Below are 26,846 nucleotides of genomic sequence, written 5' to 3' on the forward strand. Positions count from 1 at the left end.
GAGTGGCCCAATCCGGGAATCGAACCTAGGACTCTGGAGCTGTGAAGCAACTATGCTAACCACTGTGCTACCATATCTTTGTACTATCAGCTAATGGGAGCAGCTCTTCTTTGCCTATCTTACCTGTTATAATCTTGTACACTCATCTCCCCTCAATTTCCTTTATTCCAAGAAAAACTGCCCAAGATTCTACAAACTAGCCTTCCTAACTAAAATCCTTCATTCCTGGGCCCATTCTGGTAAACCTCCTCTGCACCCTCACAGGGACTGTCACATCCTTCCTAAAATGCAGTGATGAGAACTGGATGCAATACGCTAGTTGGGGCCTAACCAGAGATTTATAAAGGTTCAGCATAACTTTCCTGATTTTGTACTCAATGCCTCTATTTATGAAGCTGGATATCCTATATGCTTTGCTAATTACTCTCTCAATGTGACCTGCCACTCTCAAACATCTATGCACATGAAACCCCGATATGGAGTGTAAGTAAATAATTAATTCCTGGTTTCACACACTGTTGCATTAATCGTAAAAAAAACCCAATTATAACAGCCCCAGTTTGGCATTTCTGTACTATCGGGACCTGCAATTTCACAACCCCAGAGCTCTAGCTTTGGATCGATCTGGATTGGGATCTTCCATCAATGGGAGCAGAGGTTGAAGAGAGAAAAGCAGCGAGCAGAGAGTTGAGGAGCAGGAGGTTTAGCGATCGGAAGAATCAGCAACAGGGTCAGTCAGGGAATGGGAGGTGCTGAAAGGCAGACAGCAGAAGAAAGGATCAGGGAATGGAAGAAGTCACTCCAAAATGGCAGCAATCAGGTAATATGGCCCCATGTCAGACCAGCAAGAAGCAATTTTAAAACAAATCTCTTGAAACAAAGTGAGATTACAAGCTCCATTAACTTATTGATGTTAAAACAAAACAATGTTAAATGGGGCAACATTAAGTGGGAAGTTATTGTACCACTTTATCCTCTCTTTTACGTTTATCTGCAGGTACTTGCCCAACTCCCTCTCCAATCCACAACTCGGACAAGACATTCACCTCCTTGTTAATTTGTCTTACTTTTCTAAATTTGATGTTGAATTCCAACTGAGGATTATTGTTAGGGACAGATCCTCTGAATAAACTGGTCAGAAACCATGGAATCAATCCAAACCTTTATTGTAAAATTTAAATAGTAATTTTCAAATAAGACAAAATGTACTCATTTATTTGAGTTCAGATGCACTCTCACCAACGCCTCTCAGTACATCACAGCAATGGGCAAATTCTCACTTTAATGTAACCAGTTTATAAAAGCAAAATATTGCTGATGCTGGGAATCCCAAATAAAAACAGAAAAAGCTGGAAATACTCGGGTAAGACAGCACCCGTAGAGAGAAACATAAGCTGAGAAGTTTGGACTTTAAACATTAGCTGTTTCTCTTTCCACAGATGCCACCAGACCAGAGTATTTCTACTAAATATATTTTGGCCCTGTTACAGGTGTGAGAAGGGCAATTAGATCAGCCTGCAGGTAATCTTCAGACTGAAGACAAGCACACACTGCCCACCCATCACATTATGTAGCAGGCTGCAGGGAGTGCCTCAAAATGAAGACAAGGTTACATCAGCAGTTTCTGCAGCGGTTCACTGTACAGAGCACTCAAGATTCTCTTTTCATATTGATGTGATTAAGACTTCAGATAAAAGCAGGAATATGAATATAACACCAGGGTCTGTTGTAAGAGTTTCTCTCAATACTAGCGACTTGATGATGGAGCAAGAGCCAAATGTAGCTCAGACATCCAGCAGTTTGAAGGATCATTCTTCCCCCGTGATCGTAAGCCTCGAATATTTAACCATGAGGAAATATCAGCCAATAGTCCCACATCTGCTCTGATGAGGAGTGGAAATTCCGACTCTTCTTTTCCCACCACCTACTTAATTAAGAGATGATGAGGGAAATTGTCGGAACACCACTGGGAATATTTCTGGTTCACATGTGGCATTTACCTAACAGGGTAAAGCATTCAGAAACCGAGGTATTGAGCCTAAGACTTTAGAGTGGACGACGGAAGTGGTGTGATGAGGGAAATTAATATGGGTGAAAAATTCAACCGTCAAAGAGGAAGGTTAACCTTTTCGAAAAGGAGGATATTAAACATTTACATTCCACCTTCTTTATGCATGTCATTAAAAAGGCAAGTGGAATGTTAGCGTTTATTGCAAAAGGACTGGAGTATAAAAGTAGAGAAGGGTTGTTGCAATTGTATGGGGTGTTAGTGAGACCACATCTGGCGTATTGTGAACAGCTTTGGTCTCCTTATTTGAGGAAGGATGTGGTGGCATTGGGGCAATTCAAAGGAGGTTCACCAGATTGATTCCGGGGATGCAAGGGCTGCCACATGAGTAGAGATTAAAAAGTTTGGGCTTATACTCACTGGTGTTTAGAAGGAGGAGAGGGGATCTGACCGAGGTGTATAAAATACTAAATGGGATTGATAAAGTAAACGTAGATCAAATGTTCCCCCTTGTGGTGCAATCTAGAACGAGAGGTCACGGATATCGGTTGAGAGGAGGTAGATTTAGAACTGAGATGAGGAGGAACTACCTCTCGCATAGAGTGGTGAATTTGTGGAACTCGCTGCCCCATAGTGCGATGGAATCGTAGTCATTAAATGGTTTCAAGAAAGAGATAGATATATTTTTGATAATAAAACAGTTAAACAGATGGGGAGATGAATTCAATCTAATCATGGACATCAGCCATGATCAGATTGAATGGCAGAGCAGGCTCAAAGGGCTGAATTGCCTACTTCTGCTCCTAATTCTTATGCTTCTATGTTCCTTTGTTTATAATACGACAGCCCCCCAAAAATGAAATGTTTGACACTGGCTGATACCTTTCAACAAGGGGCTGGGTTCTCTGCTCCACCAGCCGTGTGTTTCTCAGTGGCGCACCTTTCGTTGGCGGCGGGATTCTCTTCTCCCAACACTTGTCAGTGGGAATTCCCAATGAAGACATCCCATGCTGCTGGAAAACCTGCGGGAAGGAGTGTGCTGCCGGCAGGAACAGAGAATCCCAATGGCCAGTGAATTCCAGTCAAGATTTCAATATAAATTTTAAACATGGCAGAATAGGAAATTCTTAAACTGAAATGCAAAATGTTTCTAGTCAGTTAGCTTTGGCTCATTTGAAGGAAAGATTTTGCCCATTGTTTGCGTTCCATTTTTTACTTAGTTCTGTGCGTCTTACCAATATTAACAACCAACTTGGGAAATGTTGATCAAAGTTCAACATTGTATCTGTGACTGAAGATGGGGACATTCTCACCTGTTTCCTGAAGGTAAATGGTCACATCCAGTGTTACTGAGCTTACAATTTCTTCAAACTGTATTACCTTGTTCTCCTCTGAATTACCAAAGTGTTTGTTCTTGTAATGCTGTGCACCATCACCCTGTATTGTTCTGCCAAGGTGAGGCGCAGAAAGGCTGAAAATGGCATCCAACATCAACTGGCAAGAGAGGACACATATTTCCTTACCACTAGGACAGCAACAGTCTGTCCCTTTCCCTCTTTTCCAAAATGACACATTTATCCCACACAGAATATTTTCCACTGTGAGTGTACACTCCCAGCTCCTCCTACTCTTCTGTCGCCGCTTCACAGGGTATCTCCGGACGATCAGCAGATTCTTGAGGTGTCTTAAGTAACTTGTCAAAGGAAAGACCAGTGCGTTTCAGCAGGTATACAGCAGCGTGGAGCCCACCAACATTCACCCAGACGGTGTGAGACTTCTTCCAGAGGTGACCCATTCTGGACATGGCCTACAGTAAGAAAATGAACATGGGTTTTACATTCTCGGTCTTCAGAAAGGTTTCAGACCCTGATTGTTTGGGCTCACAAAAAATTATGTCCACAAAAAACTTGTTTAGGACCAGAACAACTTGTGGCCCTGGCTCAGCACGGAGTGGTACTGACTCGTTACTGGCCACACATACGTGCGCACATGGCAGACATGCAAAGAGACAGACACAGGCACACACTGACACACGTACAGACACATGCACATTCATAGACACACATGTAGACATTCACAGGTATAGACGCGCAGATGCTCACAGGCACGCAGATGCTCACAGGCGCGCAGATGTGCACAGGCGCACAGATGTGCACAGGCGCACACAAACAGAAATTTTTATGATGATCAAAAGCTGAAACAGGAGACACTAATGCCATGGCGTACTTGTATCACTACCTTTGCTGAAATTATGCATGTGTGCCATGTAAGCATCAGCTACTTAAAAGGTCGTATACTAAGCAGTCCATCTAATGGATTATATTAAAGTGTTACCACAGTAATAATCACCATTGGTATAGACAGGCAGGGTGCTGCTTCAATGCTGCAGCATTGATAAGCAATAGGTTCACGCTCCCTATCGTTTGCCCACTAATTTAGATCTTAAACTCCCATAATGCTGGGAAGAGCAGCAAAAATTGGTAGCAGGTTTGTCATCAGCCTATAGTCTATACAATCTGAACATAGGAGGGTGCCACCTTCTCACAGCTGCCATGTTAACACAGGCACTGTTCAGGGGAAATGGAAAAATGGACCACCTGCTTGTAAAATCTGTCATGGGTTAGGATGGCATCATGAGATGCATTTGGCTGGATCTGCCCCTCATATGACCAGTCTGGACACAGCCAGGGAAATGGTGGGTTGTGTAGTTTTTTTTAGGGGGGGGGGGGGATGGTTGCTCCGTAAACTTAATATGAGATGACTGAGTCACCGAGCAGAGACCCAGAAGATTAAGCGAAGTAGATTTCAGAATTCGATTCTCAGTATGGAGGGGGTGGCAAAGTGGTGCAGTGGTTAGCACTGCTGCCTGGCGACACCGGGGACCCTGGTTTGATCCCAGCTCTGGGTCACAGTCCGTGTGGAGTTTGCACATTCTCCCTGTGTTTGCTTGGGTCTCACTCCCTCAACCGAAAGATGTGTTGGGTAGGTAGATTGGCCACGCTATATTGCCCCTTAATTGGAAAAAAATTAATTGGGTACTCTAAATTTATAAAAAGAAATTGATTCTCAGCATGGCACATACGTCTACAAGGGGTCAGCGCATACCGTCCTTTCACTTCCAGGACCAAATCTAGTCCGTACTGATGTAATGAAAACCTCTCATCTGCCGGCTACAAAGGCTTGACATGAAGTAGGTAAAGAGTCATCTCGATCAGTCTCCCAATGTTCTGTGATTAAATAACAAAACTGCCCCAATATACTATAGACTTCTCAAACCGATGTCAGGATATCACTGCAACGAGCAACCTTTGATTGATACAAGGTCTTCCCTTTGATTGATACAAGGTCTTCACTTAGCAGGCTGCAACCAAATTCCCCTGTGAAACTCGATACATTAACATCTCGCACAATTTCAATTGGGGCTCCATGTTCTAGTTTGACAGGATAATCACAGGAATACAGCCACCGTCTTACCTTTATAAAGCATTTCTTGTCCTGAGTTAGGAGGGCTGCTCTGCCAGTCTCTGGTCTGCAAATGCGCCCCATTTCCTTCAGACAGGCTGGATACAGGTCCCAATTTTTTCTCCTCGAGCCCATCCTAGTTTTAGTCAACATATCGAAAGCAGTCAATATTTTCTGAACTTTAGGGTTCTCTTTTAACCAACCCCAAAGATGACAAGACTCCGGAGGGAAGACGCCAGCTACATTTCCTCTCCCTAAACCACAGGTTACCTCTGTACAAACCATGACCAGCATTTCAACATGGAACAGAGACAAATCAGACACCTTCAAGTGGGGGGGGATGGTTGCTCTGTAAACTTAATATGAGATGACTGAGTCACCGAGCAGAGACCCAGAAGATTACATCAGTACGGACTAGATTTGGTCCTGGAAGTGAAAGGATGGTATGAGCTGACCCCTTGTAGATGTATGTGCCATGCTGAGAATCAATTTCTTTTTATAAATTTAGAGTACCCAATTAATTTTTTTCCAATTAAGGGGCAATATAGCGTGGCCAATCTACCTACCCAACACATCTTTCGGTTGAGGGGGTGAGACCCAAGCAAACACGGTGAGAATGTGCAAACTCCACATGGACTGTGACCCAGGGCTGGGATCAAACCAGGGTCCCCGGTGTCGCCAGATGTAACCAGTTCCATCTCCTACTCAACGGGTGTGCAGGGGCCAGTGGCTATAATTAAATGACATGGGCCATGAATAAACATGGTTAACAGAAACAGGACCTGTAAAATTTCTGAGTGTGACACTCACAGTGGCATAGTGGTTAGCACTGATGCATCATAGTGCCAGGGATCCGGGTTCAATATCAACCTTGGGTGACTGTGGGGAGTTTGCACTTTCTCCCCATGTCTGTGTCCTCTGGATTCTTCTGGATGCTCCGGTTTCCTCTCAGTCCAAAGATGTGCAGGTTAGGTGGATTGGCCATGCTAAAATTGTCCCTTAGTGTCTAAAGGTTAAGTAGGGTTATGGGGATAGGGCGGGGAAGTGGTCCTTGGTGGAGTGCTCTTTCGGAGAGTCAGTGCAGACACGATGGGCTGAATGGCCTCCTTCTGCACTGTCGGGACTCCAGGATTCTATGGGGATTCAATGATAGAATTCAGAGTCAAGCTCTGGATCACCACTGTGCCTGCTTTGTCAGGGTAGGTACTCACTGACTGAAGCCAGTACCAGCAACAGTGAATATTTTTCTGTGCGTCAGCCATGGTTCAGTTGGTAGCATGCTCATCTCGGAGTTGAAAGGTTCTGGGTTCAAGTCCCTTTCCAGGGGAGCAGAAAAATCAAGGCAGACATATCAGTGCAATATTGAATGAGTGCTGCACTGTTGGATATGCCCTGTCTCATAAGATGTTAAACTGAGGTCCCATCTACCCCCTGAGATCGACGGGAAAGATTCTAAGGCACTAGTTCCAAAAATTGCAGAGAAGTTTTTCCTGGTGTCCTGGCCAATAGTTATCCCTAAATCAACATCACAAACACAGATTATCTGACCATTACCACATTTCTGCTTTTGGGAGCTTGCCGTATGCAAATTAGCTGCTGCATTTCTACATTACAACAGTGATTATACATCAAAGTATTTCATTAGCTGTTAAGTGCTTTGAGATGTCCGATGGTCATGAAAGTTGCTCTATAAATACATGTCTTTCTTTAGCTTTTCTCCCTCCTCCTCAGCAACCAGAACCCAGTTTGCTGTGGCTCCCGAGACTTTACGTCAGAGGCAGTGTAAGGTACAAGTCTCTTCCATTGGAGAACCAATAGGGTCTGGAAGGTGCAATGGGTGCAGCTATCATCTTCTGCACATGGACTGCAGCTGCTCAAGAAGTCAATCCACCATCACTGTCTCTTCACAACTAGGGATGGCAATGGCTGCTGGCCTCCTGTTATGCCCATAAATAAACAACAAATGCTAGTTCTTTATTTCCAGGGACACCATAATGTTCGCCACCACTTCCAAAACCGTGGGATTTTTCAGGAGCATAGTAGCCTCACTGAGGATTTCTTATCGCATGGGTGTTTCTCAAAATTATAGAAATGAGACAGCCTCATTCAGAAGTGATCTCGGGCTTTAACCTTCCACCTCTGATCCTATTGGATCTGTGGGCAGATTACCTAGGAACAACACACCTAATTTGGGTAATAATCTCATGGCATGGGACCTTTCAAATCTAGATTTTCACTGCATAGTGTACCATTGATATTTAATACATTATAATGTTAGTACTTATTTCAGTGCTACAGTTCAAGAGTGAGGTGGAACACAGATGTTTCCCTGAACCTACTAGCAGTCTAGAGTATTCCTGGGGTGGCATATTCACCAATGGACTCCAAAATCAATTGCAATCAGCTGCACTCGTGACATTTTGTTGGCGCTCCAAAAAAAGTGATATTTCGGATAAGTGATACTCAACCTGTATGCTGAGAATTGGAGAACTTAGAAAGTGTGGATGATAACTTTATGGCCAAGAGTTTTGAGTAATTCTTAAAGGTGGACAGATGGAGGGGTTTTGGGAGGGAGCAAGTGAATGTTCTGTCATCAGTGACAGGAGGAATACACAGAAGACCAGAATCAGACAACCCCACAGTATAGCATCTTATCACTTTTATGAAATGTGGCACAGCATTTCGCCATGAATTGCTTTGAACTGGAATGACTGTTATTACGTAAGCACATGGGGGTGACCATTTTTGCACGCCAGAATATCCCATAAACTGATGAATGATCAGTTGTTTTGTTTCTGGTGATTATTAAATTAATTTCACAGTTAGTGTCGTACCTCTTTCCAAAAGGCATGTCAGATATGACCACATCTACAGAGCTGGTTTTTAGAGGCAGGTTACAAATATCCCACTGGATAACATCCAACGGCAAGCCCCAGGTAATTCTGCAATGAAACACAATTCAATATAGGAATGGATGTTAACTGAGGTCACAGCGTGGTCCCCACTTCAACAAGGTGCTTTTCTTACACCTGCCCCCACTCTCACTTGTATGTCTCATTAAGCTGATTGGCTCAAGGACAACAGACCAAACACCAGATTATTAGGGCGAAGCTAGGAACTTAACTTATTGGTCCTTATCGGATGAAAGAGTTAGTTTAGTCTATATTGGTGTCGCATTCGCACACACACGCACACGCACGCACAGATACTAACAGAGTCTCAATAGTAGCCAGATGTACAATGTGCAGCTCCAGCAGTTAAGGTGAACTAGAGGATTTAGCAGTTAAGGTAGACTGGGAAATTAGAGTTGGGGGTCTTTAAGCTACAAAGGAACTTGTATATATGTGAAAGTTAAGTTGATTAAATTAAAATATTGAAAGATGTCACGAGTCAAGAGACCAAGTTCAGGGAATCGAGAAGAAGAGAAGACCCAGAGGTCCCTAGTCCACAGAAAAACAGTAAGATGTTTTAGAACACCAGGTTAAAGTCCAACAGGTTTGTTTTGATGTCTTGTTGGACTTTAACCTGGTGTTGTAAAATTTCTTACTGTGCTCACCCCAGTCCAACGCCAGCATCTCCAGATCACAGAAAAACAGTCCGACACGTGTTGAACTTCGCACCATGCTTCCACTAATGAATGTTAAGTATTAATAATTTTTGTCCATTTAATGTTGTTAGCTTGCATTCTAAATTAGCGACTGTCCTTTTTGCCAATAAGGTTATTCCTCAACAAAATTGTCTTACTCTGGTGTTTGGCATCGAGTCCAAATCTCAAAATGTGGATGAAATAATTGTTTTAGTTGAACAATGTCAAAATACTCAGATGGTAAAATACTACAGCACAATAGATATTCTTTAATCAAGCTTGATCCCATCTGACTTCCGGTTGCGGCTATGCAGAGCTAAGTCGCACGTTCGGCAGCTCCCGCTTGGAACGGACTTTTGGGCTCTTTTCAGGGCCCCCAACGGCATTTTTCTGACATTTCCCGGTGTGGGAAGAAGATTGTAATATTCCTCTGACAGTGTATGGCTTGGACCAGGAGCGGGACGACTAAAAAAGTGGTGGTGAACCCAAAGAAAGTGCGAGGGAAGAGGAGCAAGATGACGGCGGGCGGGGACCAGGCAGCGTGGATGCAGTGGGCGCAAGAGCTGCAGGAGGTTATCCAGCGCTGCTTCAGGGAGCTCAAAGCGGACCTGCTGGAGCTGATGAAGGCTTCTATCGACAAGCTGCTGGAGACCCAGACAACCCAGGGGGTGGCGATCCGCGAGGTCCGACAAAAGATCTCCAACAACGAGGACGAGATCTTAGGCCTTGCGGTAAAGGTGGAGGCGCACGAGGTGCTCCACAAGAAATGGCAGGAACGGTTCGAGGAGATGGAGAATCGGTCGAGGCGGAAGAATTTGCGGATTCTGGGCCTCCCAGAGGGGCTGGAGTATTCGGACGTGGGGGCCTATGTGGTCACCATGTTCAACTCGCTGATGGGAGCGGGGTCCTTCCAGGGGCCCCTGGAGCTGGAAGGGGCCCATAGAGTGCTGGTGAGGAGGCCCACGGCAAACGAGCCGCCGCGCGTGGTGCTATGTGCGGTTTCATCGGTTCGCTCATCGGGAGTGCGTACTCAGGTGGGCCAAGAAAGGGAGGAGCAGCAGGTGGGAGAACGCGGAGGTTCGAATATATCAGGACTGGAGTGCTGAGGTGGCAAAGAAGGGGGCCGGGTACAACCGGGCGAAGGCGGTGCTGCACAGGAAGGGGGTGAAGTTTGGCATGCTGCAGCCGGCCCGACTGTGGGTCACCTACAAGGACCGGCGCCATTATTTTGAGTCCCCGGAGGAGGCTTGGGCCTTTGTTCAGGCCGAGAAGCTGGACACAAACTGAGGGTCGGGATGGGTGGTCGGGGAGTGCTGTTGGTGTGTTACATTTTGAGGGTTGTTCTTTGCTTTTGTTTCTTTTTGGTTCGGTGTGGGTGGTTAGGGTGGGTTGGGCACTGTTTTGGTTGGGTCTGTCGGGTGGGCTCTTGGAGGGGGTAAGTAAGTGGAGTAGGGGTGGATGGCCGGTAGGAGGAATGGGGCCCTGCGGGGGAGGGGGAGGCCCGAGTCGGGGGTGAGGGGACTGGGCCTGTAAAAGGAGCTGCGCCAGAGGTGGCGGGGTCGAGCAGGTGGAAAGCGCGGGCTTTTTCCTGTGCTGAAGGCTGGAGGGGGCGGGGCCGGGGCGGAGTAGTGAGGGTTGTTTCCCGCGCTTGGGATGGAAGGGGGAGGTGGAGAGCCTGCTGACGGGTAATGGAGGAGGAGGGTATGTCCCACAATGGGAGGAGTCGAAGGAGAGGCGGGAGTGGCCGGGGTCAGCAGACTTGCGGGAATGCAATGGGGGGAGCAAAGCAGCTAAGAGGGGTCCTAGCTGGGGGGGTGGGGGGAGAACCGGGTTGCTGCTGGTATGGTCAAGGGGGAGCTGGAGCGAGTAGAGGGGGCTGGGACAGGGTGTTGCCGCCGTGGGGAACGGGCCGGGCGTGGGGTGCTGGCGCGTGGCTGGCCGAGGAGGGGTTACGGCTAGTCGGCGGGGGAGGGTAGCCCCCTGATCCGGCTGATAACCTGGAATGTAGGGGGACTGAACGGGCCGGTTAAGTGGGCCCGGGTGTTCGCGCACCTGAAGGGGCTGAAGGCGGATGTGGTCATGCTCCAGGAGACACACCTGAAGGTGGCAGACCAGGTAAGATTGAGGAAGGGGTGGGTAGGTCAGGTGTTTCATTCGGGGCTGGATGCCAAAAATCGGGGGGTGGCGATCCTGGTGGGATAGAGGGTGTCGTTCGAGGCGTCGAGCATTGTGACAGGCAATAGCGGCAGGTATGTAATGGTAAGTTGCAAGGGGAGAGGGTGGTGCTGGTCAACGTGTACGCCCCGAACTGGGACGATGCGGGTTTTATGCAGTGCATGCTGGGTCGGATCCCGGATTTGGAAGTGGGGGGCCTGATAATGGGGGGGAACGGGGCTTTAACACGGTGTTGGATCTGGCACTGGATCGTTCCAGGTCTAGGACGGGTAGGAAGCCGGCGGCGGCTAAAGTGCTGAGGGGGTTTATGGACCAGATGGGAGGGGTGGACCCTTGGAGATTTGCAAGGTCGGGGGCTAGGGAATTTGCATTCTTCTCGCATGTTCATAAGGCTTATTCCCGGATCTACTTTTTTATTATGAGTAGGGCGCTGATAGCGAGAGTAGAGGATACCGAGTACTCGACGATAGCCATTTCGGATCACGCCCCGCATTGGGTAGACGTAGAGCTGGGGGAGGAGAGGGACAAGCGCCCGTTGTGGCGCTTGGAAGTGGGGCTGTTGGCGGACGAGGAGGTGAGTGAGCTGCTCCGAGGAACCAAAGAGAGATACCTGGAGGCCAACGATAACGGGGAGGTCCGAGTGGGGATGGTCTGGGAGGCGCTGAAGGCAGTGGTTAGGGGAGAGCTGATCTCCATTAGGGCCCACAAGGAGAGGAGAGAGCAGAGGGAGAGGCTGGTGGGGGAGATGGTGAGGGTAGACAGGAGGCATGCGGAGGTGCCTGAGGAGGGACTGTTGAGGGGGAGGCATAGCCTCCAGGCCGAATTCGACCTGTTGACCACCAGGAAGGCGGAGGCACAGTGGAGGAAGGCCCAGGGGGCGATTTATGAGTATGGGGAAAAGGCAAGTCGGATGCTGGCGCATCAGCTTCGGAAGCGGGATGCAGCTGGGGAGATCGGGGGAGTTAAGGTTAGGGGAGGGAGTGTGGTGCAGAGTGGTGTTGGCATCAATGGGGTCTTCAGGGACTTTTATGAGGAACTGTATCGGTCCGAGCCCCCACTGGAGGAGGGAGAGATGGGCCGCTTTCTGGATCAATTGAGGTTTCCGAAGGTGGAGGAGGGACTGGTGGCGGGATTAGGGCCCCCGATTGGGCTGGAGGAGCTGGCCAAAGGGATAGGGAGCATGCAGGCGGGGAAGGCATCGGGGCCGGACAGTTTCCCGGTCGAATTCTACAAAAAATGTGGACCTGTTGGGCCCGTGCTAGTTAGGACCTTCAATGAGGCAAGGGAGGGGGGGGGGGGGGCTTTGCCCCTGACGATGTCCCGGGCACTGATCTCTTTGATCCTGAAGCGGGACAAGGATCCCCTGCAGTGTGAGTGTGAGTCTTACAGGCCAATTTTGTTGTTAAATGTAGATGCCAAGGTGCTGGTGAAGGTCTTAGCCACGAGAATTTAGGATTGGGTGCCGCAGGTCATCCACGATGACCAGACGGGGTTCGTGAAGGGGAGGCAGTTGAACGCGAATGTGCGGAGGCTCCTGAACGTTATGATGCCGGCGAGGGAGGGGGAGGTGGAGATAGTGGTGGCGATGGACGTTGAGAAGGCCTTCGATAGGGTAGAGTGGGGGTACTTGTGGGAGGTGCTGAAGAGGTTCGGGTTTGAGGAGGGATTTGTCAGGTGGGTTAGGCTGTTGAACGAGGTCCCGATGGCGAGTGTGGCCACGAACAAGAGGAGGTCGGTGTACTTTCGGTTGCATCGAGGGACGAGGCAGGGGTGTCGCCTGTCCCCCCTGCTCTTCGCACTGGTGATTGAATCCCTGGCTTTGGCACTGAGGAAGTCGAGGAACTGGAGGGGGTTGGTGCGGGGTGGGGAGGAGCATAGGGTGTCGCTCTATGCGGACGACTTGCTGCTATATGTGGAGGACCCGGTGGGGGGAATGCCGGAGGTAATGAGGATCCTCAGGGAGTTTGGGGATTTCTCAGGGTACAAGCTCAACATGGGGAAGAGAGAGTTGTTCGTGGTTCACCCAGGGGACCAGGAGAGGGGGATTGGCGAGCTCCCACTAAAAAGGGCGGAGAGGAGCTTCAGGTATTTGGGGGTCCAGGTGGCAAGGAGCTGGGGTGCCCTGCATAGGCTTAATTTCATGAGGCTAGTGGAGCAAATGGAGGAGGAGTTTAAGAGGTGGGATGCGTTGCTGCTGTCCCTAGCGGGTAGGGTGCAGTCAATTAAGATGACGGTGCTCCCAAGGTTTTTGTTCCTGTTTCAGTGCCTCCCCATTCTTATCCCGAAGGCCTTCTTTAGGCGGGTCAACAGGAGCATAACGGGGTTTGTGTGGGCGCGAGGGACTCCGAGGGTGTTCCTGGAACGGAGTAGGGATGGGGAGGGGGGACTGGCACTGCCCAACCTCTGTGGGTACTACTGGGCTGCCAATGTGGCGATTGTGCGCAAGTGGGTGATGGAGGGGGCTGCATGGAAGAGGCTGGAGATGGCGTCGTGAGGGTACGAGCACGGGGGCGCTGGCAACGGCATCGCTGCCTCCAATGAGGTATACCACGAGCCCGGTGGTGGCGGCTACCCTCAAAATCTGGGGGCAGTGGAGGCGGCACAGGGAGGAAGTGGGGGCCTTGGTGTGGACTCCAATACTGGGGAACCACCGGTTTGTCCCAGGGTGAATAGATGGAGGGTTTTCGGGGTGGCAGAGGGCAGGGATAAGAAGGTTGGGGGACCTGTTTGTGGATGGGAAGTTTGCGAGCCTGGGTGAGCTGGAGGAGACGTATGGGCTCCCCCCCCGGGGAACACCTTTAGGTATTTACAGGTAAGGGATTTTGCCAGGCGGCAAGTGGTGGAATTCCCGCGGCTGCTGCCACGCACGGTACAGGACAGGGGGCTCTCGGGGGGGGGGGGGGAATTTTGGAAGGGCGTAGCGAGGATGGTGTCGAGGGTGGTAGGATCCAGGGTCAAACCGGCTGGGGACTCGCAATATTTGGGGTTGCAGGGGAGCCGGGAGTGCAGGAGGCGAAAGAGGCCTGCGTCCCTGGTAGCCCGGCGAAGAACTCTTCTTCATTGGAAGGATGCGAGACCCCCCAAGAGTGGAATCCTGGATCAACGATATGGCGGGGTTTATTAAATTGGAGAGGGTGAAATTTGCCTTAAGGGGTTCGGTGCAAGGGTTTTTCAGGCGGTGGCAACCGTTCTTGGACATCCTGGCAGAACGGTAGACAATGGTCAGCAGCAGCAACAACCCGGGGGGGGGGGGGGGGGGGGGGGTTCTATTTTATTTTTGTTTGTTTACACTGGGGGATCTGAGGGGGTGTATATATTTGCTATGTGTTAATTCGGGGTGTTAATTTATTATTTATGTATAGGGGGGGGAGGGGGGCACGGGGGTTGTTTTATTTTGTTCTGTATTTAATTCTATTGGGTTCCTTTTTCATTCTGTTGTTGATATTTTGTGAAAACCTCAATAAAAATATTTTTTAAAAAAAGCTTGACCCCATCTAATTCTTCTACAATTTATCACATATACTCGCCAAAACTTTTAAAGCTTCACGATGTCCTGTGTTATGAATTAATAACTGAAATTTTCCTTCATGAAAAATATTTTCAGTTTTGACTTTTGATGTTCAATTGTCAATTTTCCAGGAACCTTTTCTCGTCTTTTGATACAAAAATCCAAGTTGCAAACGGGAAAAGAACTGACCCGAGCACCCAGTTCTCCTGAAGACCCTGACGCGTGGCATACACCCAGACACTCTTCCTGTGTCAATCTTCATGTGTGAGTGGAAAGTGAGTGCCAGCAGCTTATTTAGCCATAAAGCAGGTGACATCCCAACTGAGCACAAACCTCTTTGAACATAGAACATACAATGCAGAAGGAGGCCATTCGGCACATCGAGTCTGCACCGCCCACTTAAGCCCTCACTTCCACCCTATCCCTGTAACCCAATAACCTCTCCTAACCTTTTTGGTCACTAAGGGCAATTTATCATGGCCAATCCACCAAACCTGCACGTCTTTGGACTGTGGAAGGAAACCGGAGCACTCAGAGGAAATCCACGCAGACACGGGGAGAACATGCAGACTGCGCACAGACAGTGACCCAGTGGGGAATCGAACCTGGGACCCTGGCGCTGTGAAGCCACGGTGCTATCCACTTGTGCTGCCCGACGATTACAATTTCTGAGCATTGACCACTGACCCCAGTTACATTTGCAAATTGTACAATTATAATGAACATCTGATTCACTTAGAGAAATGCAGAAGTCAGATCGGTGCCCGTAGCAGGATGAATCCTTACCTTCCCTTTTCCAGTCTCTTCTTTTGAAGCGAGTTGATGTTATTTATGGATCTGTTCACAGCAAGTGTATTGTTATCTCCACCAAGGAAGTAACACTGTGAGAATTCTAAAGCTCCCTAGAGGAATATTTAAATAAGATACTGAGGTCCACAACATAAGGTGTAGTGCAGAAGGAATATCTTTTCTTCAAAGTACTATCTTGTTTTATACAGGAAGAAGTAATTATACGCACCTTTGACCCTCTGGACAACCTTCTGACTACAGTGTAGCCATAGGCCTTCTGACCCATGGCAGCACCAGTAAAGGTGTTTAGTCTTGCGTGCATGGAAGGTAGAGTGTGAGAGACTCCTTCTAGACCTCAGGCAAGTCACATTGTGAGGATTTTCAAAACCACTATAAATTTGAAAGTCTACTACAAATCCACTGCTTTCAACTTTTGACTGATTTTCAATACTGCCCACACTGTACATACAAATTGACAGACAAGACCTAACTGGTCCACCCATTGTACAGCTGTGCTGCCACTATATCACAATAGAACAGTCCCCACCCCAAGCTGTGCCATATAATTTCAAGATCGGTTTTACTCTTTGTTTATGACTCGAAAAACTAATAAAAAGGAGACTTAACATGAAGATCATGGAGGTGAGAATCTACCTGAAGGAATAAATAAAGTTTAAAACTTTATTTATTCTTACCCCTCTGCCTAGGGAAGATGCCAACTCTTTTTGGGCTACAATTCCATTGGTCCTGGGCACCTTCCACTAACCGAACCAGTGATCATTCTCCAAATGATTCCAGATAGTGAGGGTCAGCAGAATTAGCTGTGGATGACATCACAGCCAGGCCTCATCTAAAGCATAGGCTTGGCCAGAGGAAAACACACTACACTTGATCTAGTTCACTTTTTACCAACGTGGGACTGGTATGATACAACGATAATGAAATTGCTGACTAATCACTACAATCAATCTCTGTCAATTAATTTATCTACAATAACCCCAAAAATGACTTGAGCAAAACCCAAAAATCAGATAGATTTAGGAATCATAGGTCCAACGTCACTGGTCCGTCCAAGCACACTACAATTAGCCACATGTCAAAGTGCTAAGGTGTCTGGGTACTGGCTGGGTGAGAACCCTGGCTATTCTTTTCTTCCAATAGCAAGTAGGTTAACTTTAATGTACCTACTATCATCCTCATCCGAGACTAGCTAACTTCCGACAGATCATGGGCATCATCATGGTCTGTACAGCTCAGTGCACCACTGGTGGGATGCAAGGCCTGTCTAGGTGGGTTTTGAAGACAAGTACGAATAAATAAAGCATTATGCGACGATACGTGATGCTGGGCAACAAAATTATATGGTGATGCAGCAACAGAGCTCCGAATGTGTGCTCAGTCACAGCTTGGTGTATGGGATTCAATGTAGGAGGTGCTTGGATAGTCAAGGCCAGACCACTCTGCAAGGGGAGGCGGTGGCATGGCGGTATTGTCGCTGGACTAGTAATCCAGAGACCCAGAATAATGATCTAGGAACAAGGTGAAAAACTGAAGGAAGTGGAGGAGGCCGTATCGCAGCACAGCGACCAGCTCACCTCGATGCTGCGGAGGGTGGTGGAGGTCAACAGAGAGTTCCGAGTAAAGCTGGAGGACTTGGAGAACCACTTGAGGCAGCACAATCTGAGGATTGTGGGCTTGCCGAAGAGGCAGAGGGTTCGAGGCCAACGCTAGAGTACTTCGCTAAGGAGGAGTTGATGAGGGAAGGTGAAGACCCCTTCCGGTATGAACTGGACCGAGCTCATCGGTTGTTAAGGCCAAAATCCAAAGTAATTGAGCCAAGAGCATTAATTACCTGCTTCCATGGGGGGTGGAGAGAAGGATCTATACTGGGTGGAATTTTTTTGAGGGGAAGAGTGTGGGTGGGGGGATTCTGGAAGTGGGGGGGAGGAGGTTTGATGTTAATAATGGACAGGGGCGGGTCAGGCTAATGGGCAGGGCCCGGTGGTATGATGATGGTGGATAAGGGGGGGGGTGAGACACCCCCAGTTAGGATAGTCACGTGGAACGTAAGGGGGTTGGGAGTTCCAGTCAAGAGGTCAAGGGTGCTTGCGCGTCTTCAAAGTTTGAAGGTCGATATAGCAATGCTGCAGAAGACTCACTTGGGAGTGAAGGACCAGGTGAGACTTAAAAAGGGCTGGGTTAGCCAGGTATTTCACTCTGGATTTGATGGAAGGTCTTGAGGGGTAGTCAGCAAAAGGGTACGGTTACAGATGGAGAAGGTGGTTGCTGATCAGGGGGGTAGATCAGGGGCTGGTTTAGCACAGTGGGTTAAACAGCTGGCCTATAATGCAGAACAAGGCCAGCAGAGTGGGTTCAATTCCTGTACCGGCCTCCCCGAACAGGCGCCGGAATGTGGCAACTAGGGGCTTTTCACAGTAACTTCATTTGAAGCCTACTTGTGACAAAAAGCGATTATTATTATATGTGATTGGAACAGGGGTGCTGGAGGGGAGGGTAGTGGTGCTGGTAAGTATGTATGGTCCCAATTGGGATGATGTGGGATTCGAGAAGAAGGTGTGTGGAGCCATCCCTGACTTGGGCTCACACGAACTGATAGTGGGGGAGGGGACTGGAACTTGGTGCAGGAGCCAAGGTTGGACAGGTCCCAGGCGTTGGCTGGGCTAATGGTGGAAATGGGAGGAGTGGACTCTTGGGAGGTTTCTGCACCCAAGGGAACGGGAGTAGTCGTTTTCCTCAGCGGCCCGTAAGGTATACTCGTGGATCGACATTTCCGTGATGGGGAAGGTGCTGCTGGCTGGGGTTAAGGGGTCACAGTACTCGGCAATTGCAATATCAGATCATGCTCCGCAATGAGTGGACATAGTACTGAAGAAGGGGGTGGTACAGAGACCAGGGTGGAAATTAGATGGGGGACTGTTGGGGGACCGAGGGTTCTGTGACAAAATTGAAAAAGTAATCGAGGAATACGTAGGTTTCAACTGCACCGGTGAAGTGTCGAAGGCGGTTGTCTGGGAGGCTCTAAAGGCAGTGGTGAGGGGTGAGGTGATCTCGTTTAAAGCTAGGCTAGACAAAGAGGAGAGGTTTGAGCGTCAGAGGGTAATAGATGAGATGTGTAGTCCGTGTCATGATGTAGGCAACGCAGAAACCAATTTCAGTACAGCAGTTTTCTGATGTTAATTGCAGGATAATTGACCAGGACAGTTGGAATAACTACCCATTTGTCTTTGAAATAGTGGCAATGGGATCTTTCACATCCACCTGAGAGGGAAGATGGAGTTTCATTCGAAAGATAGCACCCTCAACAATGCACCACTCCCTCAGTGCTGCACTGGAGCGTTGGGCAGTATTTCCATAACCATCTAACTCAGGGATGAAAATGCTAGTTCAGCTTCAACTAATATGGAAGGACAAACATGAAGGAGAGAATGCAAGGAGGAGGGAGGAAGAGTGATGTAGAAGGAAATAAAGGAAGACAGAGAGAAAAGTGAATGGGAGAGAGATAGAGACAGAGGAAGAAGTACCGGGGGGGTGGGGAGGGGAGACAGGTCAGTAGAAGATTTCCTAAGTATTTGGCAGTGCAAGCCAACTCTAAAACAGAGGGGCATGGGATTGGCTTCCTTGAACAATTGATACCACTGAACCCGAGAAAGTGTCCATAGCTGACTTGGAATTTGTATAGGTGTGAGATTCAGTGCAAGAGATAATATACTGGATGGATTGCTTGAGCCACAATGCTCTGCACTAAACCTTTCCCCTCAACTCCTTACCTCGATCGGTATAGCTGCAGTTCCACACATTGGGTCGACAATGATGTCGGTTGACAGAGGATTACAAAGCCTGTGATGCAAAATTTAAAAACAAATTACGAATGACAGAGATGGGATTACTCTAGACTCTAAAGGTGTCAAGTGGTATGGGGTGCGCACTGGAGTCTGGTGCTGATCAGCCATGATCATGTTGAATATCGGAGCAGGCTACAATGGCTGCATGGCCTGCTCCCGCTCCAATCTTCTATCTTTCTACTCACTCTTACATTTACCTGCAGCATAAGATTAGACCTGTGAGTTAATGTTTAAATCCATGATTATGTACTGTGATCAATATAGATATGGCATAGAGAGATATGAGCCAAATGTGGACAAGTGGGACTAGCATAGTGATAGAAACTGGGCAACATGGACAAGCTGGGCCAAAGAGCCTGCTTCCATGCTGTAAACATCTATCTATATTAGACATTATATTTTATATTCTGGTGCAGTAATGTTATTAAAAACCAGTTTAAAATGCATACAGGCAGTATGCCTGCTAAAGCTGTAATTAAGAAGTAGTAAAAGGTAATTGATTCCAACCGCTAACTTGGTTAGAGATAAAGGGCTAATGGTTTCATGTTTTTATTGCTGGAGATTCCCTGGAGTGTAATTTATGGGTGAGTGGTGTTTAGTCCTAGCTAAGCAGGTCATGGGACATAGTGCGATAGGTGATGTAATGCATGGGAGGGTCCAGGTCTGTCTGTAGTTTTGCAATTTGATGTAGGATTTAGGTCTGACAGACAGAGGTGAAGATGACCGAGGTGATGGCGGTGAAGCTGGAAAAACAGTTTATGAGGCACATGGAGGCCTTGAGGAAAGAGACGGCGGTCGTGTTGAGGTAATTGGTGGAGGAGGCGATCGGCCCGATGAGGGTGGAGGTGGCAAAGTCATCCACCGAGGTGAGAGAGCAGGGCGAGAAGATGAAGGAGGTGGAGGAGGCCGTGACACGACACAGCGACCAGGTCACCTCGATGGGGGACGAGCTGCGGAGGGTGGTGAAGGTTAACACAGGACTCTGAACAAAGCTGGAAGACTTGGAAAACCGCTCAAGGCGGCACAATTTGAGAATTGTGGGCTTGCCCGAAGGGACAGAGGGCCCAAGGCCAACGCAATACTTCGCTGAGAGGTTGGCGGAGCTGATGGGGGAGGGTGAGAGCCCCACCCTGTACAAGCTAGACCGAGCTCATCGGTCATTAAGGCCGAAGCCCAAAGTGAACGAGCCGCCAAGGGCAGTAATTATCTGCTTCCATAAGTTTTGCATGAAGGAGAAGGTATTAAGCTGGGCGAAGCAGGAGCGTGAGGTGCTGTGGGATGGTACTGCGGTTCGGATCTACCAGGACTTGACGGTGGAGTTGGCAAAAAGACGAGCGGCGTTTGAGCGAGTGAAGGCGGCTTTGTACAAGAAGGGGGTGTGATTTGGTGTGGTGTACCCGGCGAAGTTGAGAGTAACATATAACGCCAAAGACTTTCATTTTGAGACAGCGGAGGCGGCTGAGGCGTTCGTGAGGGCAGAAGGCTTGGGGCAGACGTGAAGAGCGGAACTGGAAGAGAGACTGTGGACTGTGTTTGAGTGGCTGGAAAACGTACAATTATTACAACTTTCTTTTTACTGATTTGTATTGAAATTTACTTCTCTTTGCATTGTTACAGAGTTCAAGTTAATGGCGTTCTGTGTTGCGACGGTTAAATGTTATGTTAGTGAATTGTAGGGGTTGGATTGTTGGGTTTGTTTTGGTGTTTCTTTCTCTGGGACTGGGTGGAAGGGGGCGAGAGGTCTTGGCAGGGGGAGCCACCCGCGCTAGCTTACTAAAGTCAGTTCGTGAACCGGGGTGAGGTGAGAGGAGGACTGCGGACGTTGGAGCCTGGATAGCAGGCTTCAATGGGCCTACGAGGCAGGCAAGAGGGGGTGGAGGGATGGATGTTGGGGGATGTTTTTGTCAGGGGTTTCTTGGGGGGGGGGGGGGGGGGGGGGGGGGGGTTCGATGTTAACAATGGACAGGGGCGGGTCAGGCTTATGGGGCAGGGCCCGGTGGTATAGTGATGGTGGATAAGAAAGGTGGGGGGGGGGGGGGAGAGAGACCCCCAGTAAGGATAGTCACGTGGAATGTGAGAGGGCTAGGAGGTCCGGTCAAGAGGTCAAGGGTGCTTGCACATCTTAAAAGTTTGAAAGCCGATGTAGCAATGCTGCAGGAGACTCACTCGAGGGTGAAGGACCAGGTGAGACTTAAAAAGGGCTGGGATAGCCAAGTGTTTCACTCCGGATTTGATGGAAGGGCTCGAGGGGTAGCGGTGCTGGTCAGCAAAAGGGTACTGTTCCAGATGGAGAAGGTGGTGGCAGATCAGGGGGGTAGATATGTGATTGTGGCAGGGGTGCTGGAGGGGAGATTAGTGGCGCTGCTAAGTGTATACGTTCCCAATTGGGACGATGTGGGATTCACGAGGAAGGTGTTTGGTGCTATTCCCGACTTGGACACGCATGAGCTGATTGTGGGGGGGGGGGGGGGACTGGAACTTGGTGCAAGAGCAAAGGTTGGACAGATCACGGCCGCACTCGCTGGTCCCATCAGAGGGGGGCGAAGGCGCTGGCTGGGCTAATGGTGGAAATGGGAGGGGTGGACCCTTGGAGGTTCCTGCACCCAAGGGAACGGGAGTACTCGTTTTTCTCAGCGGTCCATAAGGTATACTCGCGGATCGACTATTTTGTGGTGGGGAAGGCTTTGCTGGCTGGAGTCAAGGGGTCGGAATACTTTGCAATTGCAGTGTCAGATCATGCTCCACACTGGGTGGATATGGTGCTGGAGAAGGGGGCAGCGCAGAGACCGGGGTGGAAGCTGGATGTGGGGCTTTTGGGGAACGTGTTCTGTGAGAAAATTGAAAAGGTAATTAAGGAATATGTAGGTTTCAATTGTACGGGTGAGGTGTCGAAGGCAGTCGTCTGGGAGGCTCTAAAGGCGGTGGTGAGAGGTGAGGTCATTTTGTTTAAGGCCAGGGTGGATAAAGAGGAGAGGTTGGAGCGGCAGAGGGTAATAGATGAGATGTTGGAGGCAGATAGGAGGTATGCAGAGGATGGGGACCCGGCGAAGCTGGAAAAGAGGAAGGAACTACAGGCGAGCTTCGACCGACTGTCCACCAGGAAGGCGGTGCGCCAACTGAGACGAGCAAGGGGTGCAGTTTATGAACATGGAGATAAGGTAACATGGTATGTTAGCAGGTCAGCTCCGGAGGGAGGCAGCTGCAAGGGAAATTCTTCAGGTGAAGGATAGGGCAGGGAAGTTGGTGGTGGCTCTAGTGCTGATTAACAAGGTTTTTGAGGAGTTTTATGAGAGGTTGTACAAGTCAGAGCCACCCGGGGGAGACCGTGAGATGCAGGAATTTCTAGATGGGTTGGAGTACCCGAGGCTAGGGGAGGGGGGACAGGGCTACATTAGAAGGAGCAATAGTGGAGCAGGAGATAAAGGATGCGATTGGGAGGATGCAGTCGGGGAAGGTGGCAGGGCCGGATGGGTTTCCGGTGGAATATTATAAAAAATTTAAGGAGAGGTTGGCACCCCTGATGGTGGGGATGTTTGAGGAGGCGACAAACCTTGGGGCAGGCATCGATTTCCCTGTTGCTAAAAAAAGATAAGGATCCGACGGAGTGTGGGTCGTAACGGCCCATATCACTTCTGAATGTGGACGTAAAAGTGTTGCCGAAGGTACTGGCGGGTAGGCTGGAGGAGTGCCTCCCGAAGGTGATAGGGGAGGATCAGACGGGGTTCGTGAAAGGGAGGCAGCTGTTTTCGAACATTAGGAGGGTTTTGAACGTTGTTATGGCACCGGCGAAAAGAAAGTAAACAGAGGTAGTTGTTGCATTGGACGCCGAGAAGGCGTTTGATCGGGTAGGATGGGGGTACCTGATGGCAGTGCTGGAGCGGTTTGGGATTGGACCAAGGTTTGTGGAAGGAGCCGAAGGCGAGTGTCCGCACAAATAATATCAGTTCGAGATACTTTTCTCTCCACCGTGGGACGAGACAGGGATGTCCTATGTCCCCCCGCTGTTTGCACTTGCGATTGAGCCGTTGGCCATTGCATTGAGAAGTTCGGGAGCATGGAAAGGAATAGTGCGGGGGGGGGGGGGGATAGAGCATAGGGTGTCCTTATATGCTGACGACTTGCTGCTGTATGTGTCGGAATCGAGTGCGTCGATAGGAGGAATATTGGAGCTACTGCGGGTATTTGGGACTTTCTCGGGGTACAAGTTGAACCTGGACAAGAGTGAGTATTTTGTGGTGCCTCGGCCGGGGGTGGGGGCAGGGGTGGGGGGTCTGCCATTCCGTAGAGCAGGGACTCATTTTAGGTATCTGGGGGTGCAGGTTGCCCGGGAGTGGGGGAGGCTTCGCAGGTACAACATCACTAGTTTGGTGGGGAGAGTGAAAGCTGATCTGGCAAGTTGGGACAGCCTTCCTCTGTCACTGGCAGGTCGGGTACAGGCGGTTAAAATGAATGTGTTGCCGCGATTCCGGTTTATTTTTCAATGCCTACCGATTTTCCTGCCAAAGTCTTTTTTCAGGGAGATTGAGGGAAGGATTACCTCATTCATATGGGGGGTGGGGGGAAGGTGGCCAGAGTGAGAAAGGTGCTGCTACAGAGGGGAAGGCAGGCAGGGGGTTTGGGTTTCCCGAACCTGTTGTACTACTACTGGGCGGCGAATGTGGAGAAAGTGCAGGTCAGAGGGGTTGATTCTCAGTGGGTCAGAATGGAGGAGAGTTTGTGCAGGGGGTCGGGGCTGAAGGCACTTGCAACAGCGCCGCTCCCAATAGGTCCGGGGAAATATTCAGGGAGTCCGGTAATAATAGCTTCATTGAAAATCTGGAGGCAGTTTCGCCAACACTTCGGGTTGGGTTTAGAGCCAAGGGAAATGCCGATTTGTGGGAACCACAGATTTGAGCCAGGGAGGTGGGAAGAGAAGGGGATTAAGACGCTAAAAGATTTGTTTCTTCGGGGTCGGTTTGCAGAATTGAGGGAGCTGGAAGCGAAGTATGGGCTAGAGCAGGGAGAAGTGTTTAGGTACATGCAGGTTTGGGATTTTGCCAGGAAGGAGATACAGAGCTTCCCAGAGGAACCGGCCTCCACATTGCTGGAGGAGGTGTTGACGACAAGGGGACTGGAGAAGGGGGTAGTGTCAGCGGTGTACGGAGCTATTCTGGAAGAGGATAAGGCACCACTGGAAGGGATCAAAGCAAAGTGGGAGGAAGAGCTGGGAGAGGTTATAGAGGAGGGGGTCTGGTGTGAGGTGCTCCAGAGAGTGAATGCCGCCACCTCATGTGCGAGGTTGGGGCTGATACAGCTGAAGGTGGTATATAGAGCGCACCTCACGAGGGCGAGGATGAGCCGATTTTTTGAAGGAGTAGAGGATGTGTGTGAGCGTTGTGGGGGCGGGGGGGCCCGCGAATCACGTTCATATGTTTTGGCCCATTCCAAACCTAGGGGAGTATTGGAAGGAGGTGTTTAGGGTAATTTCCAAGGTGGTGCGTGTGAAACTGAACCCGGGTCCCCAGGAGGCCATATTCGGGGTGTCGGACCAGCCAGGGTTGAAAACGGGAGCGGAGGCAGATATCATAGACTTCGCCTCGTTGATCGCCCGAAGGCGGATCCTGCTGGGAGGGAGAGCAGCTCTCTCCACCCAGTGCCCTGGCGTGGCGGGGTGACCTGTTGGAATACTTGACCCTTGAGAAGGTTAAGTTCGAACTTAGGGGAAGCTCGGAGGGTTCTACAAGTCATGGGCACTATTTATTATGCACTTTCAAGAACTGGATAACATCGAACATTAGTTGGGGGGGGTGGGTGGGGGTTGTGTAGATTAAGGGTGACTATGGGTAATCCCTGATTCCTTTTTGTCATTTGTTTATGTAAACATGCGGGCTGATGTTTGGGGGTTGGTGGGCGGATGGGATCGTTGTTATTATGGGGATTGACATATCTTGCTGATTATTGTTTATTGTTGATGGGTGTAAATGCGGGAGAAAATGTGAAAAAGGAGAATAAAAATATTTTTTTAAAAAAGAAGAGTGGTGAAGTGGTAGTAGGAGTAATAGAGAAACTATCTTGTCCAGGAATAGTTTATCTTGGGTAATGATATAGCTGGATTGCAGGTGGGAGTGAGGCCTACTGTGGTTGATAAGCCAGTGGCAAATTAGACAACAGGGACGCGATTCTCCAACCCCCCACCGGGTCCGAGGATCGCCGGCGGCTGGCGTGAATCCCGCCCCCGCCGTGTCCCGAATTCTCCACCACCAGAGATTCGTCGGGGGCGGGAATCGCGCCTCGCCGGTCGGCGGGAATCGCGCCGGTCGGCGGGCCCACCCCCGGCGATTCTCCGGCCCGAGATGGGCCGAAGTCCCGCTGCTGTCAACCCTTGCCAGCCGGCGTGGATTAGACCTCCTTTTGAACGGCGGGACAAGGCGGCGCGGGCAGGCTCCAGGGGGCGCGCGGGGCGATCAGGCCCCAGGGGGAGCCCCCACGGTGGCCTGGCCTGTGATCGGGGCCCACCGATCCACGGGCGGGCCTGCGCCGTTGGGGCACTCTTTTTCTTCCACCTTCGCCATGGTCTTCACTATGGCAGAGGCGGAAGAGACCCCCTCCCCTACGCATGCGCGGGGATGCCGTGAGCGGCCGCTGACGATCCCGCACGTGTTGCCCGGCGAAGTCCTTTCGGCGCCGGCTGGCGTGGCGCCAGAGGCCTTTCCCGCCAGCCGGCGGGGCGCCAGAGGCCTTTCCCGCCAGCCGGCGGGGCGCCAGAGGCCTTTCCCGCCAGCCGGCGGAGCGGAAACCGCTCCGGCGCGGGCCTAGCCCCTCAAGGTGAGGGCTTGGCCCCTAAAGGTGCGGATCTCCGCACCTTTAGGGGGCAGCCCGACGCCAGACTGATCCGCGCCGCTTTTGCCGCCGGGTAGCGGACATCGCGCCATTTGCGGAGAATCTCGCCCCTGAAGTGCGGAAGGACGTATGTCCTGGAATTTTCCCGGATTGTGTAGTAACAAGGTCGCAAAGTCACAGGTTAAGACAAGAGGGGAAATCAAAGAGGGAAGATAAAATTGAAGTTCAATTATCAGAAACGATTTTTGATCAGATGGTTGGAAAAGAACAAGAACAGCTGGAGGATAAGGCGGATATTTGTAGTTCTGGGAAATTGGCGGAGTTACAACAGAAATAAAACGGATGCATCAGAAAGCATACATGGAAGAGCAATCGGAGTGTATACCAGAATGTTATTACCGTAAAAGTGATGTCTTGATGAGAAAATGGAGACCTTTATACATGCAGGCGGATGAAAAGTGGGCAGATGTTCATCAAGTGATTTTGCCGGTGGGGTATAGAAAGGAGGTGTTGTGAGTAGCACAATTGGTACCAGTGGGAGATCATTTGTGAGTAAGGAAAACTCAAGCTAAAATACAAAACATTTTTATTGGCCTGGACTACATAAAGATGTAGTAAAATTTTGTCAATCATGTT

The 26,846-nt window shown here is 49.7% G+C and overlaps 1 protein-coding gene across 3 annotated transcripts in view; it reads right to left on the reverse strand.

Moving 5' to 3' along the window:
- Window positions 1-1,149: 1,149 nt before the first annotated feature.
- Window positions 1,150-26,846, reverse strand: part of thumpd3 (THUMP domain containing 3) — a 49,240-nt gene continuing 23,543 nt past the window's right edge. The window contains exons 6-10 of one of the 3 annotated variants that reach the window (XM_072472091.1): window positions 19,317-19,386; window positions 15,526-15,641; window positions 8,305-8,412; window positions 5,483-5,606; window positions 1,150-3,815 (exon numbers count right to left, since the gene is read on the reverse strand). In XM_072472091.1, the coding sequence (XP_072328192.1) occupies window positions 3,633-3,815; window positions 5,483-5,606; window positions 8,305-8,412; window positions 15,526-15,641; window positions 19,317-19,386 (601 nt within the window). In that variant the 3' untranslated portion in view covers window positions 1,150-3,632. The remainder of the gene's footprint in view (window positions 3,816-5,482; window positions 5,607-8,304; window positions 8,413-15,525; window positions 15,642-19,316; window positions 19,387-26,846) is intronic. The other 2 variants (XM_072472092.1, XM_072472093.1) reach the window with 2 other exon arrangements.

The sequence above is a fragment of the Scyliorhinus torazame genome, chromosome 13 (assembly GCF_047496885.1).
Source record: "Scyliorhinus torazame isolate Kashiwa2021f chromosome 13, sScyTor2.1, whole genome shotgun sequence".
NCBI lineage: Eukaryota > Metazoa > Chordata > Chondrichthyes > Carcharhiniformes > Scyliorhinidae > Scyliorhinus > Scyliorhinus torazame.